Source organism: Helobdella robusta (genome assembly GCF_000326865.2).
Source record: "Helobdella robusta unplaced genomic scaffold HELROscaffold_4, whole genome shotgun sequence".
NCBI classification, from domain to species: domain Eukaryota; kingdom Metazoa; phylum Annelida; class Clitellata; order Rhynchobdellida; family Glossiphoniidae; genus Helobdella; species Helobdella robusta.
Window position 1 is genome coordinate 1159882 of NW_008704902.1, and position 18877 is coordinate 1178758.

At 34.3% G+C, this 18877-nt stretch overlaps 2 protein-coding genes across 2 annotated transcripts; one reads left to right on the forward strand and one right to left on the reverse strand.

Annotated features, from left to right (window-relative positions):
• Nucleotides 1-3533: 3533 nt before the first annotated feature.
• HELRODRAFT_162133 (hypothetical protein) lies at nt 3534-8461 on the forward strand (the record flags this gene model as incomplete). Its single annotated transcript, XM_009024424.1, has 7 exons — nt 3534-3543; nt 4495-4631; nt 5969-6086; nt 6976-7021; nt 7264-7369; nt 7707-7858; nt 8302-8461. 7 exons carry the CDS (start codon nt 3534-3536, stop codon nt 8459-8461), a joined length of 729 nt encoding a protein of 242 aa, XP_009022672.1.
• Nucleotides 8462-12710: 4249 nt separating this feature from the next.
• On the reverse strand, nt 12711-18877 carry HELRODRAFT_162134 (hypothetical protein; the record flags this gene model as incomplete). The annotated part of the gene is made up of 5 exons (XM_009024425.1): nt 12711-13772; nt 14763-14878; nt 16200; nt 16771-16772; nt 17149-18877. The coding sequence occupies 5 exons, from the start codon at nt 18875-18877 to the stop codon at nt 12711-12713; spliced, it is 2910 nt and encodes a 969-aa protein (XP_009022673.1).

Genomic DNA, 18877 nt, shown 5'->3' on the forward strand with positions numbered 1-18877 from the left:
ATGGATGAAAAGATGGATGGATGAAAAGATGGATGGATGAAAAGATGGATGAAAGGATGGATGGATGGATGAAAAGATGGATGGATGAAAAGATGGAAAGATCGTTCATATTATTTATCTATTATATATACATTATTTAACAGGAAATGAAAACTCCGATGAGTTTGTTTTGTTAAATTAATTAATTGAATATATTAATTTTAAAATATTTAAAGAAAAATGTATTGCTTTCGGTTTGATATGTAAGCTGCTGCAACATATTTTATTTATGTGCTAGTAAGTAGGTAAATGTATTTTCTTAAATTATCTAAAATTTTCCATGTTTTTCAAAAACCAAGCAACTAAATAAAAAGTAATTAATGAAAAAATAATTAATTGATAATAAAAAACAAGTGCTCAAAACATTTCATTTGTTTAATTTTAATTGTTTTAAATAAATTATTATATTACATTATTGTATTATGTTATTCACAACTTGCAACATTAATTGTCAACTTTACAGCAGCAGCAACAAAGACAACCACAACAACGAGAATCTAATAGCATCAACAACGTTAGCAACAACAATATCAACAACATCAACATGTCATCATCTCCAGATATTGATACAATTGAGGACGATAATGTGTTAGAGGAGTTGGTTAGATAATTTTGTCATTTTTTTCATGTTCATAGTCTAGTTATAATATTATTGTTGTCACTAATCATCATCATTATTATAATTAATATGATGACATCATCCATGATGAAGATGATAAAGATGATGATAAAAATTATGACGACGATTGTGATGATAATAATGGAAATGATACTGTTGTGATATCATTTTTAGACAACGTTATGTTATAAATTTAAATTGAGTAAAATTACTTCCCGTCATATTAAAAACACGCGTTGACAAACACTTGCTTACTTATAATACCAAAAACAAAGCATCACCGGGAAACAGAAGTGCTCAAATGAACGCTGACAGACATTAGCACACGTGGTGAGGATTACATGAAATAAATACTCGGACAAATGCAGATGAAAAATAATCTCTACACACGTATTTATACGCACGCGAACACACACTCACTCACTCACTCACACACACACACGCACACACACGCACATATACATTTACACACGCACATTGAAATACACACACGTCATAAGTATTAGAAAGATGATTGTACAAAATACATTTTCATTACAGCTTAATTTGCATATTTTAAAAATATTCACACAACTACAAAATTCTACAAATAGAATTTAGTAACACTGCAACATTCTGTCATGTATATAATAGCGATACAATGTGTGCGCAAAATACAGTTGCAAATGAATGAATGCACCGACGAAATCACATACACATATAAACTTGTACGTAAAACACACAACACGTAACAGTGCAAGAAGACAGAAGATTTAAACCTGAAACTGAAAATCAGAAAAAGGCAAAAAGTACTTAGAGAGAAAAAACAAGGTGGGTGAGTCGTTTTGAAAGTTGAGTGTTGTCCTCAAACATTCAGACGTCAATTATCATTTGCACACATGTGCTTACAAACATACCCATAGAGTATATTCCTGAAGACACACTTACACGCTCACACACATATAACACACACACACAAACAAGTACACACGCATATAACCCACACACACTAACAAGTACACACATATAGCGCACCTATACACACGCACAAACAAGTACACACACACATATAACACACACACACGTACACGCATAAACATAATTTACGTTCAATTAATTTGTAAGTGTATGTGCGTGCGTGTGTAGGCAAATAAACCTGCGGAAAGGGACTGAGTGTTGATTAATGTTGCAAAAGCAAATCGGCAGCACACCGAGACCAAATGGTCCTAGTAGGCCGCATAAATATTCATGATCTAATTTCAACAGAGCTATAAATAGACAGGAAAAAAAAACAAAAATAGTTTTTCCGGATGAGCTGCTTGCTGCTTATTTGCAACATGAATTCGAAAAATATGTTTATTTTGAATTTTAATAAACTAAACGTTCAACAAAAAACTTTAGTGAGAAAAATCGAAAAAACGAACTACAAACATATTAACGCCAAACATTCGGTAGAATTTATAGAATATTGTAAAAATTATGGTCTATTACCAACACACACACACACACACACACACACACACACACACACACACACACACACACACACACACACATATATATATATATATATATATATATATATATATATCTGTCTGTGTGCGTGCGCGTGCGTGCGCGCGCGCGCGTGTGTATGTATGTATGTATGTATGTATGTATGTATGTATATAAGCCAAGCACAATTGCTTCAGTTGCTGCTTAACTAGCAATTTTGGGTAGGTGAAAGAACGAACGAACGACGAACGTGATGGAAATATTACGAGAAAAAAATAAGTAGTGAAAATATTTTAACGGTTTTGCGAAAATTAATTATGACCAGCCTAATCAATTATCATAATGACAAACGAACGCACACGCACTCACACATATATATATATATATATATGTATATATATATATATATATATACATAAACACACACATACATACACACACATACATACACTCACACACACATATTGTAGCATTATAGATAGAATTGCAGCGTATGCATACCTGTATGTATGTAAATTTTTAAAGAGGGTTCTTCCTGAGCTTTCATATTATCTGATTTATCTAGTTATATGTGTATATGTATGAGTCTGTATGTATGTGTGTGTGTGTGTTTGTGTGTGTGTTTCTGCATGACGTGTGCGTACGTTTGTGTTTCATTAATTGTATATTTGCGTTTGCTCGTGTATGCTTGCGTATGCTCGCTTTTGCCTTCGGTTGCCTCGATCTAAATTTAGTAACTGAAGCAAAACAACAAACGTGTTAAAGGGAATGAGTGGCGGATGGAGTGGAAGTGAGTGAGTGAGAAGTATGGATGAAGGTTATTAATATGAATCCAATTATTATTTTTATTAGTAACTGGAAAATTAATTAACGTAAAGTTGTTTTTGATTGTTTTTATTTTGCGAACAACCTTGTGCCATGAAAATTAACCAACGTGTTTTTGTATGCGCATCATTCTTCTTGAAATTGGTTTCATAATTTTATGCCGATTAATTTTTAAAATTTCGGATAAAAGAGGTTTTTTTATAGCTAGATAGTAATATAAAAAACATTCAGCTGAAACGTATTCATTATATTTTAAGAATTGCAAGCGTACAAATAAAATTTATAACTGAACATAATTTCATGTTCAATTTCTTGTTTTTTCCTAAATATACTAAACTAACGAAGGTAACAAAAGTGTGCAGCATAAACACAAACAAAAAAATCATGAAAGCGAGGACAAACATGAACGCAAGGACAAACATACGCAAAAGAACAAGCACATGCGCAAAAACAACGCAATATTTAATGTACACACCAAGTGCTTACGCTTAATTTCCGCAATAAAAATGATGTCAGATCGATAAAAAAATTTTAACGGTCGCAAGAAACGTGCACATGTTTTTTGCACAGCGTCAAAATGTACAAATGTATGTAGATGTACAACATGTAACAACAGTTACAAAATTCAACATAACATAACGTAGCACAACAACTACGACAACAACAACAAATGCAACGAAAACAACGACATACAAGGCATGAGTAAGTAACACAACAACGCAATCGCCCGGTCGTTGTTGTTAATGCAATTTCAGTCGCTATCAATCAGTCTGCCGTCCCATTCCTACACTGTGCATTTGCACGTACATACATCATCATCACTTATCTTTATAAACATTGTTTGCTTATACATTTTATTGGAATGTATTTCATTTTTGATTTTTGATTTTCAATTCTTTTCCGCTCTTATTTTTATCTAAACGTTTTGTTTTATATTTCTTTTATGACCTTAGTTATCGAGACAGACTCTGCTGTGTTGGTAAGTATTTTATGTATTAAATAAGTAAACAAACCAAGCGCAATCTAACATAGCAAAATAAATGAGAAATTATGAATAACAAATTATTACAGCTGCAAATGTATTCTTTTATTGATGCAACTGAGAGGGATTAGTAACGCGAATGAGGTTAGGCAATCAGGTGTCTTAAGATTGCATTAAATAACTTTTCTAACTTCGGAGTTTCATGTTGTTGTTGTTTCATGTTGTTGTTGTTGTTTCATGTTGTTGTTGTTGTTGGTGGTTCACGTTATTGTTGTTGTTGCCTAAGATCTGCTGATTACGCAAAATTTGGTGTTGAATTTGTTAGCCAGATAGAAATTTTGGCTGGTTTCGTCCGTAAGTGAATATATTGACTACTTTCCGCCAGATACTCAGTTAATTATCGTAACTTGTATCATTTTACTTTCACAAAATATTTCAATTAAAAATATACTTGAATATAAAACAAAACAAACAAGGAAACAAACGAACGAACGAACAAACAAACAAAAAACAAGCAAACAAATTAACAAACAAATACACACACACCTTAAAACAGCTGAAAGAGAGGCAAAGAAGAAGGAGGAACCGCCACGAGAGGACCCAGTGAAGGCGAGGCTAAGGTTGGCCGAGGAGGAGAAGCAGAAGAAGCTGCAGAAGTTCAAAGATGAAGCCGCTGAACAGGCTAACAAGAAGGTTTCTGAGGCTGGCGATGATGAAGATGATGGTGACGGTGATGATGATGATGACGGTGATGATGAAGACGGTGATGATGAAGACGGTGATGATGAAGATGATGGTGATGATGCTGCAGACGATGATGAAGATGATTGGGATGGCGATGAGGAAGAGAATGGTGATGATGATGTTGGGGATGACAAAGATAATGATGATGGCGGGGATGAAAACGATAGTGATGATAAGGACGATTTAATAAGCGCATTCTGAATAATGGTACTAATTCTTGACAATATTTAATGTTGAAACAGAAATATAGCTAGTGTCGTATGATGTAATAATATTGAACAATGTACAGTGACGTAATAAGGTCCCTGGAATGATGATGACGTCGATACTGACGTCACGTTGTTGATAACTTAAACACCATATAAACATTTTTGCTTTCGTTTTTGTAATACGAGAGTTATATATTTTCACTTTCATCGTTAGTAAAACTTCACCCAACCATAATAAACTTTTTTAGCATGTAACTCGAGTGCTCACACATTGCTTTCAACTCCTGACTCACGTGTTTCTTCTTGTGCGTGTGTGTGTGTTTATGTTTGTTTGTTTGTGCGCGCGCGTGTGTAGTAATTTATGATTTATGAGATTTTTTTACACACGTACAAATAATATCTGTTTATTCAAAAATTACATAGAAATATTTAATAGAATGAATTTAAGATAACTCCAGTGACATAATTTGATCACAAGTTCATAATAAGTTAGCAGATTAATTTTTTTTATCGATCTAATTATAAAACTCGTGAGAAAAGACGAGGATGGATGGATGGATGGATGGATGGATGGATGAATGGATGGATGGATGGATGGATGGATGGATGGATGAATGGATGGATGGATGGATGAAGGATGATTTCGACGTTCTGCCAGGGCAAATGTCCTTTCGAATTTATCCATCGGCCATTGAATGATGGATGTCCTTGCATGGTGGTCATATTTATTTACATGTTGCGTTATTCAACATTATACTCCATCTCCAATGTCCTTCTCGGGTTTCAGTTTAAGATTATCGCCATCATCATACGATGCGATAAATATTAGCTCTACTGTCATTATCGTAATCGTCATAATAACTTCACCACCATCACATCTTCATCACCACTATTACCGCATCTTCATCACCATCATCACCACCGTACCATCATCACCGCCATCATCACCACTACCGTACCATCATCATCACCACCACCATCTTACCACCATCATCATCACCATCGTACCATCATCACCATCATACCATCACCATTATCTTACCATCATCACTATTGTACCATCATCATTATCATCAGATGGGAGCGGGCGAGCTCGCACTGAGAGAAAAACACAAACAGGCTGACATGGAGAAGCAGAAGAAGCTGGAGAAGATGAAGGAAGATGCTAAAGCCTCCTCATCCATCTATAACACCGGTAAGTAATATTGCAGCAGTTTTAATGTAAAAATACTTTTATTTCTAATTGTGAGTAGTACTAACTAGTAATTGTATTATTTGTACTTATTTGTAAATTTAAGCAGTGCTTGTAATATGAGATACTTATTTCAAACTGGAAATAGTACAAATATAAATGCAACTATAAAACTGTAGGCATACTTAATCGTAATTATAAGTAGCAATTCAGAATACTCTTTTTTAAAAATTGTGTTTAGTACGAGCAAGTATTTATAATAGCACGGTACAGTGATACGGTAGCGATTATGATACTGACTCCAAAGGCAATGATGATGGCGATGACAAAGATGATGATGATGGTGGTGATGATGATTGTGGTGGAAGGAATGTTGATGACAATGATGAAGTAAAGGACAATGAAGATGACGAAAAGATGGTGTTGATTAACTTTATTGACTGTCACAACTTGTTGACAAACACAGACATTCAGGTGGGTACTATGGTGACGGCGACGATGATGACTATGACGTTGTTGATGATGATAATTGTGACGATGATGATCATTATGATGGCAATGATAATAGTTTTTATGAGAGTAAAAATAATTCTGAGGATGATAAAAATAATGCTTTTGCTGTTGTTGTTGTTGATGATGATGACGACGACGATGATGATGATATAGATGATAACAAAGATGATAATGATGATGATGACGATGATGATACAGATGATAATAAAGATAATGATGATGATAAGGAAACCGACTAAAATTATTCTAAAATTACTTTCAAAATGAATACTTCTTTTCATAAAATTTTTTTATAATATTAAAAAATCAGCGCCATGGTTTTTAAAAATCCAAACAGTATAATCGATTGAAATGAAAATTAATTGTTTTCTGTCGCCAGGTGGCAGGGATGTCATGCAGAACATGGCCGCTGCAGCTGGAAACAAGTGACGTCATCATGCTCGTCATCATCGTCACTATTATCATCATCGTTGTCATCATCATAGTTGTCATCATCATAATTCTTAAAAAATCAATGCTTTTTTTCTAAAAACTTATTGCATCATTGCGCGTTTGCCAAAATCACTACCATTAACCATCACTATCATACTTTTGTGATTATTATCATCGTCATTATCAAATTATTATTATCATCATCATCATCATCATGTTATCACCACCATTGCAGTCCGACCAGTGGCAGTTCAGTGGGCAAACCTCAGGTGACCAGGAACCCAAGTGCCATCAAGGAGATGCTGATCAAGTGGTGTCAGATGCAGACGAAGGAGTACGAGGTCAGTTCTTTAGTTTTTATTTTCATTGGGAAGTATTTTTAATACATCGCTGAACCATATTTGTTTTAAATTTCTCTGCAGTTTGTCCTTCTTCTTATCATAAAATGTTATTTTTATCTAACATTTTATTGGATGGCACATGAAATTATTTCACCATATTTCAACGCTGTCATCCTCATCAAAATAAAAAATATCTCGGTGGTTCAGGGTTACATAAAAGTTCATACCCGATTCAAATATTACATTCGGCGTCTGTCAGATTCTGATTTTTTAAATGAATAAACAAGTTAATAGTGATTAATGATGATTAAAGTTCTGCCATCGCCGTTCCAAACAGAACGTGAACATCACAAACTTTTCGAGCAGTTGGGCGGATGGCATGGCCTTCTGCGCCCTAATCCACCACTTCTACCCAGAATCCTTCGACTACAGCAAGTTGAACCCCAAGAATAGAAGAGGCAACTTCACGCTGGCGTTTGATGTCGCCGAGTTAGTGGGAATGATGATGACGATGATGTTACTGATGATGATGATGTCGACGACGACGATGCTGCTGCTGCTGATGATTATGATGATGATGTAATGAGGATGATAATGATGGTGATGATGGTATCGACGATGATAGCACGTGAATGATGATGTTGATTTACTACACTGATGACGGGGGCTATAGTGAAGAATTTTGAATTCAGAAGTGTTGTGAATCAGTTCAAGGACAGTGAAGTAACATTATGTTGTTGTCGTCGTTGTTGTTGTTGTTTCAACGAACATCAACAACACATCAAACACACACCAACAACAATGACCTTGACAAGCATGACCTTAACGTTTATGGCAATTCACCAACAACAAAAACATCTCAAAAAATAATTAATAATAACAACAAATTCAACAACACCAACGACAAAAATCCTTACCAAACAAAACCTCAGAAAATGCGCCAACATAGCTCCTTTGCTGGAAGTAGATGACATGGTGATGATGAAGGTTCCAGACTGGAAGTGCGTCTTCACTTACGTGCAGAGCTTTTACAGGAGGTTCGGCATGCAGCAGAAACCAACGTCGACGTCATCTGCATCGCCAGACGCCTGATGATGGAGATGAGTAGAAGGAGGAGGAGGAAAAAATGAAGAAGATGATGATAGAGAGAAAACAATGATGATGAAAAAGATGATAATGGTGAAAAATGACGAGAATGGTGAATGTGATGATGACAGTAATTGGATGGGGAAAATGTTGGTGATGACAGTGAATATAACTGTTACGGCAATGATGATGAAGCTGACGATGACGACGATGATGATGCGATGAAGAATGTGGTGATATGAGTGAAGATGGTGAAATAATAGATGGTGATTGGGATAATGATGATAGTTTTAAAGATGATAACAATGACGATGACAACGATGATAAAAATGATCGATGTTGTGATGACGATGGCAAGTAGAGCAAGTTGATGATAATGTGATTTAAAAAAGTGATAACGAAAATGTTAGATGATGATAATTAAAAAAGCAAAGTGGCATTTGACGAGAAGTGATAAAATATGAGTATTATTTATTTATTTATGACGTCATTTTATTGAATTTCATTTGAATACTTGAACAAATATCAAAGTTGAAATTAGTTCGACATTATTCGTTTACCATAAACAACTCAGACAATGACGTCTTGTGTGGCTTAATTTCAACGTTCAATACTTTATTACTATTATTATTATCATTATTATTATTATCATTATAAATATTCATTTATTTTATTATTTTATTTTTATAGATGATATATTTTTTATTATAATTATTGTCGGAAGAAAAAAAAATAGCAATAGAGATTTAGATAGTATGGAAAAAATTTTAATTAAAAGTACAAAACCATCATCGGAGTGCCACACATTTAGTGATTACATATTCAATTATTATCAGATATGTAATGGATTTGTATTTTATAATGAAAAATATAATGCGTTACACACATACCCCACACACACACGTACACACAAACACACACACACACACACACGCAAGTTTTTTTTTCAGCTTGTATGTCGATATATTTTTTTATAGATATCTGTGTACGTATTTAGTGTTTGTTTGTTTGCTTGCCTTTGATGTTTTGGTTTTAAGTTTAAATGAAATTTCAAGTTTTAACTAAGTGCTCATCTGAGCTATTGAGGTTGAAGACGGTTTATATGACAAGCTGAACTGAAGTGTTTCACATGATGGGGTAATATCTCATTCAAGGATTTCTTACATTTAGATCTAAATTTAATGAGTTAATTAGATAAATAAATAATTAATTAATTAACTTATTAATTATTCATTCATAACTCATAATTTATTATTCATAAAATAATCAAATTAGTAAAATAATGATGTTATTATTTTTTTACTGTTGCTGATAGTACTTTGATGTATACATGTTTCGTTTCGATTGACGTTTCAATTTCGTTATTATTTGAAAATAATTTCGTCAACTTATTCGTTTACAGATATTTTTATTTGTTTTTTTTCTATTTCTTTATGTATGTTCTTTAATTATTTATAAATATAATAAATAATTACATGCAATGATTTATTTTCGAACCTGCTACGATACCCAATCAGTCTGCTTCTTCTTACCGCCTTATCTCATCAGGATCATCTCAAGTTTACGCGACACCAACACGCAACGTACAGCAGCACAATGCATGCAATACCTTTCTGAAGTTTTCACACGTACCGACACCACACACACACGCGCGCGCGCACGCACCCACACACACACGTACACACACACGCACACACACACATGTTAAATTTTCATAAACGGATATGCATAATTTTCAGAGTACATATAAAAAAAGTACATCACATATGTAGAACTTAAACTTACACACTAGTAAGTTTAACACAACCAAGTTAATAATAAACAATAACGTACAAACCTAAACACTCTCACATAAACAAATGAACAAACATAGACAATTTACTACAATTTTTTCCTCTACATTTCGTTAGCACCCACCAGTATATTTTATTGATCTCACTGTGGTTTCATGTTTCGCTATATATTTGGGTTGATTGTGAATGATCCTTGAGTTATTGATAGAACAAATTGAAATTATTTAAAAAATTTTTTTGTGTGCTAGTAATGGATGGAACTTAACTGAGTTGTAAAATTATTTCAATCTGAAGCATCGAAACACTTTCAAACTGCAGACCTAATTGTTAATTTCTACGAATCTTTTCTTGGTAACATTTGGGTTTAAATGTTTAAGCTATTTTTTTGTGTCAACAGAGTGTCTTCGCTAGTCATGTAAACATGTGGTCATGTATATTTATCTGATTATTTTTAATTTATTTATTGATTCATTTATTTATTCATTCATTCACTCATTTGAACGTTGTAGTTAATACTCAATTTCACGATTTTTTAAAATCTATTTTACTTTTCCAAAGATTCGATGTATAATTTCATCATTTATAAAATGGGTTAATTATTGATTTCAACGTTAATGTTATTAAAAAATTTCGCTGCGTAGATTACTTCCATTTTATTGAATAAAGTTGCAAAACATACAATCGTGTTAATTTTGTGATATAGCTAGACTGTCTAAATTTGAGATTTCGTAATCTAGAGACGGTCTAAATTCGTTTCAGTGTCGCCCGCATCTGAATAAATTGATAGACACACGTCTTCAAAGTTCTTAAAAAATGCAAGAAAAAATTTATTAATTTAAGAAAGGGGTGGGTAAACTTTTTGCCGTGAGGGCCGCAATGAGAACTATTTTACCTTTGAAGAGCCGCATATGTACTTAAATGACAAATTTTTTTGATCCGGGAAAGAATTTTTTAAAATTTGTGGCTCTTTTTTCTGGTTTTTCTGGTCAAAATGTCTGGCTGATGATCTTTTTTTCTTTCTTTGGCGAAAAAGGCTTCTTGGGCCGCATAAAATAGCTTTGCGGGCCGCAGTTTGCCCATCCCTAATCTAAGATACGATATTTTGTTGTTGCATATCAATCCGGTCCCGACTATAACACACATCTAAATAATTTTACTGTATATTCAAATAAATAAAACAACTCAAGAAAATAAAAATTTTCAAATTGATTTCTTTTTAATTCCATTCAACGATACATTGAGGGTATGTTCTGTGGTATTATTTAATTAATTAATATCGGTATTTTATAATGTACAATTTTTACAATGGTATTAACACCACACACACGCACACGCACACACGCATGCAATTACACATAATATCAATAAAATAGAAATACAATTCTTAATATCATGTAGTTACACGAATTAAAATGATGATATATTGTAAACCTAAACGCTGTAAATCGATCTAGCATTATAATTGATTTATAAATACGTGCGTACGATCATTAAATATTTGTTTCTACTTGTATGATGACCTGCTGATAAATAAATTAAATCAAATAATTTAATTAACTAATCAATCAATCAATTAATAATGCAAAATTAATTAAAGTTTTTCAGGATGGCGATGGAAAGAAAAGCATAAAACTATTTATTTTATTGCTTAGATAAATTAACGAAAATTAACTATTTCTTCTACTTTCTAGATGAATTACTAAACATCAAAAGTGAATATATAAATAAATTAGCAAATAGTTTTTAAATAGATTGGGAATAAATTACACAAACAAATAACCTTAAAAAAATGAAGAATGAGCAAATATTGCAATTAATATGTATGTAGCATGTATAACAAATATATCTACAGCAAGTTGAAACGTATTATATTAATATAACACATAAAACATGTATAAATATGGTTCAAAACGTGTTCGTATCAATGAACACGTTTTGATCAACACGCCATGGAAGTGTAGACCATCATTTCCAGGTCACACACATACACGCACACAAGCACGCACACACGGACACACACAAACAAACACGCACATATATATATAATACATATAAGTAACATTTATAACGTATATTACTTACTTAATGTATATAACGCATCCGACGCTTGCGTGCAATAACGTTGTACAGTAAGTATATACAGTAAAAACATACCTCACGCATTACAACTTCAAGTACCAACCAGTTAGATTCTTCATTTACTTGTACTGATGTTACCAAAAACTACACATAAATTAAATAATATTCGATGACGATATGACATCATCACAGTTATGTACAATGACATCATCACAGTTATGTACAATGACATAATACGTATATACAATATACGTAGTGAACAAACAAAAAATAACCGTTAATGTTTATTGACGCAATAACAAAAGTTAAACAAAAATACATAAATAAACGTGAATACGAACGAATAAACAAATGCAGAGTTAAACAATGCTAAACAATTCAGTTTAATATTCAACTATGGAAAGCTCCTCCAGTTTCAATGCATCAAGTAGTGATGGGTCGTAATGATAAACTTCATTTTTATCATCACTATCTTCCACGTCGTTCTTATCAGCATCACCATCATCATTAATATTACCATAATTGTCCACATCATCATCGTTAATATTAGCATCCTTATCATCCTTATCGTAATTAGTCTGGACGCGATTATCGTTATCATCGTCGTCATTCCTCTTGATGTCATTATCATCATCTTCATGGTTGTTATCAGTATTATCATCAGTTTTAACATCATCATCGTCATCATTGAGATGATGTTTGAACGTTGAAGATGAAAATGATGATGATGATGAAGAGTTTAGTGATAATGATGGTGGTTTTTTGATCGGTGGAGATGATATTGTAGTTTTGTTGAGATTTAACTTGGTGATGGAGTACGACGGAGAAGTGTTGTTGATGTTATTAATGTTGTGTGTAGTGAGGCTATTGTTGTTGTAGTGGTTGTTGTTGTTGTTGCTGGAAAAATTAATGTTGTTGTTTAAAATTTTTAAATTGTTCTTAGTTTTGCTGTTGCTTCCTTTATCGTTGGTGTCGATCGCCAGTTTAGTTGAAAGCTCTCGCAGTCTTGCAGTTAATTCTGAAATGTTGTGAAAGTTGTTGCCGATGTTGGTGTTGCCAATGTTGTTGTTATTGTTCGGGCTGTTGAGATTTAAAATTTTTTTGTTGTTGTTGTTGGTGTCGTTGCAAACTTCAACATTTTTTGAAAGTATAATTGCATTATTTAGAGTTACTGAATGAACTAAGACTGATGTGTCTTTTTTGATTTTTATTTGGTTATCATCGACTTTGCAGAGGATGTTATCAACATTAAGTTTGTTATTTTCTGTTAGGTTTTGGTTGGTTATGTTGTTTTTCTCAAAAAGAATGTCAGAGTTGCTGTTGTTGTTGTTCAAGTCATTTATGTTCATCCTGTTAATGTTGCTGATGTTATTTTGGCTGTTATTGTTGTTTTCGTTATTAATGTCGTCAGAAGTGTCAATGTGATCGTTGATTTTGTTAGCATGCTGTTGATGTTGAGATGAATGTCTGTCAGATGATGACGATGAAGAAGATGATGATGATGATGACACATCTTCACTCAGCGAATCATTTCTGTTCATCGAATTTAAATTAATTTATAGTCAATTTGGTTAATTAATGACTAAGTAAGTAGAACGAAATCCTTATTATATCATCATCCAATCATCCTTTAATGTTCATTAGTAGCAATCATGTTAAATTATCATCATCGTCATCTACATATGCATTACTACCGTAATATCAACATGATCATCATCATCATCACCATCATCATCAGCTGCATCAGCATCATCATCATCATCCTTATCAGCTGTATCAGTATCATCATCGCCAGCTGCATCATCATCATCGTCATCTCACAATCCGAGTGAAACGAATATATAATGATCGGTTAATTAAAATCTACCTAAACGCATCATATTTGAATCATCGGTATTATCATATGACGTCATCGTCATCACCCTCATTGTCGTCATCATCATCAACATCCTCCTCCTCTTCTTCTCATCCTTATCATCATGATCATCTACAACATCTGCCACAGCAGTAGCAGCAGCAGCATAGGCGATTGTCAAAGTTTGTTCACTCGAACGTGTTTGCGTGTGCATGTTTGTATCGTGTGTTTGTATTTGTGCGTGCAGGCTCTAATATTACGTTTGTTGTCTGTGACTTTCTTCATAAGCACATGTGTGTGGTTGTGTGTTTTTTGCATTATGAGTGTGTCTGCATAAATTTTCATGTGATTGTGCTTGGTTGGCAATGAGCAACTTTAATATGCACTTGAACAAATTTAATTTATTAACATGCATCTCGTCCAAAATGACTATGTTGATGACTACACAAGTTTCACAACCAGCCACAATGCACGCGCGCACACGTACGTACACTCACGCACACATACGAACACACACGTTCACACACACACACACAAATCACCTGGATCTGTTGATGTTGGAATGGTTCCTCCTCATCACCATCATCTCCAACTTCTTATGCTGGCCAGCTCGCCAGGAACTCTTGATCAGATCGACAGCTTGCTTGTGGCTTACGTTAGTCAGGGCTGATCCGTTCACCGAAAGTATTTCATCGCCTGGTTAGTGTTGGGTTCAAATCAACATGATGGAAATGAAATGAAAATTGAAGTCTACCTACTTCGAGGCTCACTTGAACGTGCTCAACGTTCGTACGTTCGTTTGTTCATTCGTTTGTATAAACGCTGATAAACAATGATGAGTGCATGTTATCTTAAGTATGCCGGTATGTGTGGGCATTTACTATGCAACTCAGAATAAATATAAACATACAATAAAGATAAAGGTGAACGTAGAAAAACGATGTTAGAACATTGTTAACGTGGAGTTTGCGCATGTTGAGCTTGCTTTCGTTTCAGAACTTTCTTCATGTTTTTTCAAGCGCATCTTTGTATGTTTGCTTGCATGTTATTATGTTTGCGTGTATGTATGTTTGTTTGTTTGCGTTCATGTTTGTGTGTTTGTTTGTATGCGTTCACGTTTGTATGTATCATCATTTATTTTTAATGTATGGCTATTCTTACAGTGTTTTATTTAGCAACGGCTGTGCTATTTCAATCAAATTATTTTTAAAGATAAGGTTGGTAAAGATTATATGATGATAATAATGAAATGATTATAATTACATGAGTATGATATGATGAGGACATGGATGACTAGAAGTGATAACGTCGGTCCTAGTGAAGGTACGGCAGGGCTGGGCGATAAGGACGATGGCGAGTGGTAACAAATGTTCATCACATCTCACTGAGATTCACTCGGTGACGTCATTCAAGAAATAATTATAGTACATAATTTACTGAAACAGCAACAAAAAATACTAAACCACTACAGAAACATAACAACGACCCCATGAACAGCATTCATAATGTCGGCAACTCTAATTAATTCTCCAATCTTAACAACAATTCTCAGCGGCTTGATGTAAAAAGACAAAGAGCCATAAATAGCTTGATTAAATGACACATCAACTGTCAATTAAGTATGATTTATCAATCACCTAAATGAAGATTAAAAGCAACTTAATTAGGTCAACTGTCAGCGTTAATGCGGCCACATGAATGAATGAAGAGGAGCTGAAAGAATAAATGAATGACAACGATGATTTGATTAAACAATGTTTGTGTGTATGTTTGTTTGCGCGTATGTGTACGTGTGCGTTTGCATACATGGTCGAATGTGTACGTTTATGTTTCTGCTTTTTGTTTGAATGTTTGTGTATGCATGCAGATTCCTCCGCATGTTTTCAAACAAATTTTGATTGTTGACTTCAATTAAACAAAAAAAAAGTTAACCAACTCGACTATAAAATGAAGTCAGTGCAGAACACTTAAACAGCATTTTAAAAAAAACTTATCAAAAATAATTTTCACAACTAACTCTTTGTGAATTAAAAAAAATTACATGAAAATTTTAATATATTCAAAAGGTGATTCACAATTGTGCACATATGATGTATGAACGTAGATATATAACATTGCTTTAAATGCCTGCATGATATTTGGATGTAGGTATGTTTTGTTTAGTGTCTGATTTTATTTTTTAAATAAAAAAATAAAAATATTCTGTATAATTATGCAAAGTGCAGCAAAAATGCAAATGTTAAATTGCCGTGTTTGTGTGGCTTGTTCATTGAACGGTGCAGACGAATTAAAGAATTGTTTGCCAGAGGAGAAAAGAGGACAAAATAAGCAAACAAACACATGTGTTCAGTTCAGTCCATACCTTTGATGTGCTAGCAATGGGTTGTTCATGGTTTATGAAATTTTATGTTTTTTATGCAACGCACATGTGATGTATGTGTGTCTGTTTGTGTGTGCCTACGTCTGTATGTATGCATGTATGCATGCATGTATGTGTACGTATGTGCATGAGTGTGTGCACGATGTCGTATAAAGTCTGTCCGTATGTATAAAGTTTGTGTCTTGCATACAGGCTTCTCTTTGTTTACCTCTGCATGAATGTTTGCATGAATGTGTAACAATCAAAATGCTTCGAGTTTAACAATGGAACTACTGTTGATTGCTGGTAGGATTAGTATTGTACAGTATTGAACGTGTTGAATTGAAATGAATTGTAATACTTTGAGTCGTGCGTTCCATGTTCATTTATAACAATTTTGTTATTATTGCTATTTGTTATGATGTTGTTAATGTTAGCTGTAGATATTAATTTTATTGCTGGCAGGCCAGCAATTGTTATAACGGTGATATTTTTAGCGCTCTTGTCACGAGTGTTTCAGTTTTAATTTATGTGGCAAACCTAAAAGATGTATTTTTAAAAATTTTAAGAACAAATTTGCTGCAAAAATAACAAAACCGTAACTGACCTTCGACCAATTGCCCGGTTGCTCCTGCAATGCCATCGCTGTGAACCGTCTTTACGAATATTCCAACCGGACCTTTGTTGGAATCGACACCGCCGACTATCGTAAAACCGAGTTTTTTCGGTCCTTTAGACGGTTTCGTTAATGTGATGTTGTGCAGTTGTTTGCGAGTTGATGACGATAACGATGATGATTGTACTGAAGTCACTGATGATAATGATGATGTAGATGGAGTTTTCGTAATGGTGAATAAGTTAGTTACAGCGGTTAAAAACGAAGATGGCGATGATAATGGTGATGATGGTGGTGGGACAGTTATTTTAGCATTATGTCTGCCTAAAGGATGATTATAATGATGAAGATGATGAAGGTGATGTTGATGATTGAATAACGATGTTGGAGATAAGGGTGGTTTACTCAACACAGGTGTTGTTGTTGTTGATGATGTTGTTGCAGTTGTTGATGTTGTTGTTGTCATAATTTTTGTTGACGTGGTTGCAATTGTGAGAGATGTTGCCCGCTGTTGCGACGACAACTGCAGCTTCGATGAAGGCGCTGAAATGGATGTGGAGGATGGTGGTGCTTCTCTTTCGGCTGAAAATATTCCCGGCAATTTGCATTGCTCGTCGTCGTTGTTGTTGTTCACGCTGTTCGGGTTTACGTTTTTGTTGTTGTTTATCACATTGCTGGGTTTTTCCGGATCAAGGTCAACGTCATCAAGGTCGATATCATCATCCTCATCACCGTCGTCGTCAACGAAATCGTTCAACGACGAACTACTAGTGGCGTTGCTGCCGATGTTGTTGTTGTTGTTGTTGCAGATGCTCTTGTTACCAATGGTGTTGCTGTTCTTTTTGTTGAAGTTGTTAACGTAACTGTCGACAGACCTGAGACTCCAGCGGAAGCCAGATACAAAGTCATCAGCCGCAACGTCATCGCTCACATCACCCTGGACACCCTCGTCGATAGACATGCTGCGCTTTTGTAGCGCCTGTCTACGCTTCTGTTGCTCGATGATGGTCTCCCTGCTGTACGCTATCTTGCGTTTGAACTTTGATCTTTTGATGGCGCTCTTCTTGCTAGTAGGACTGTTGTTGTTTGTGTTGTTAATACTGCTACTGCTGCTGTTGTTGGTAGTGTTGTTGTTGGTAGTGTTGTTGTTGGTAGTGTCGTTGGTCACGAAAGCATCGGATTTGTGTAGGTCATCAACGTGGTTTTTGTGGTTATTTATGTTGCAAGAGTTGTTGGTATTCAAGACGATGGAGTTATTATTTTTATTGCCGGTTGCAACTGTGATGGCACCAATGTTGTCTTCATGGTTGCTGGGTTTTGTTCTGTTGTTTGAAATATTGTTGATGTTATTAACTGATAGTTTGTTCAATGTCTGTCCATTGTGGTTATTAGTTTTGCTGTCGTTGTGATTATCTGAGATTGTCACCGGCACACTTACTGCGTTGTATTTGGCTTTCTTGTTGTCAACGTTTTTGTTGTTCTCGTTGTTCTCATCGATACAGTTTGTAAATTTTGAGTTTATAATTTGTTGTTTTTGGTTGTAATCATGATCATTATGCAATTTGTAATTTTGTTGTTGAAGTTGCCGTTGCCGTAATTGATGATGTTCATGTCGTCGTTGTTGTTGTTGTTGATGTTGTTGTTGTTTATCACAAGTGTTTCCGTTCTGAATGACGGTGTCGAATTTGGGCAAGTGAGTTTGTACGGCAAATCGTAACAT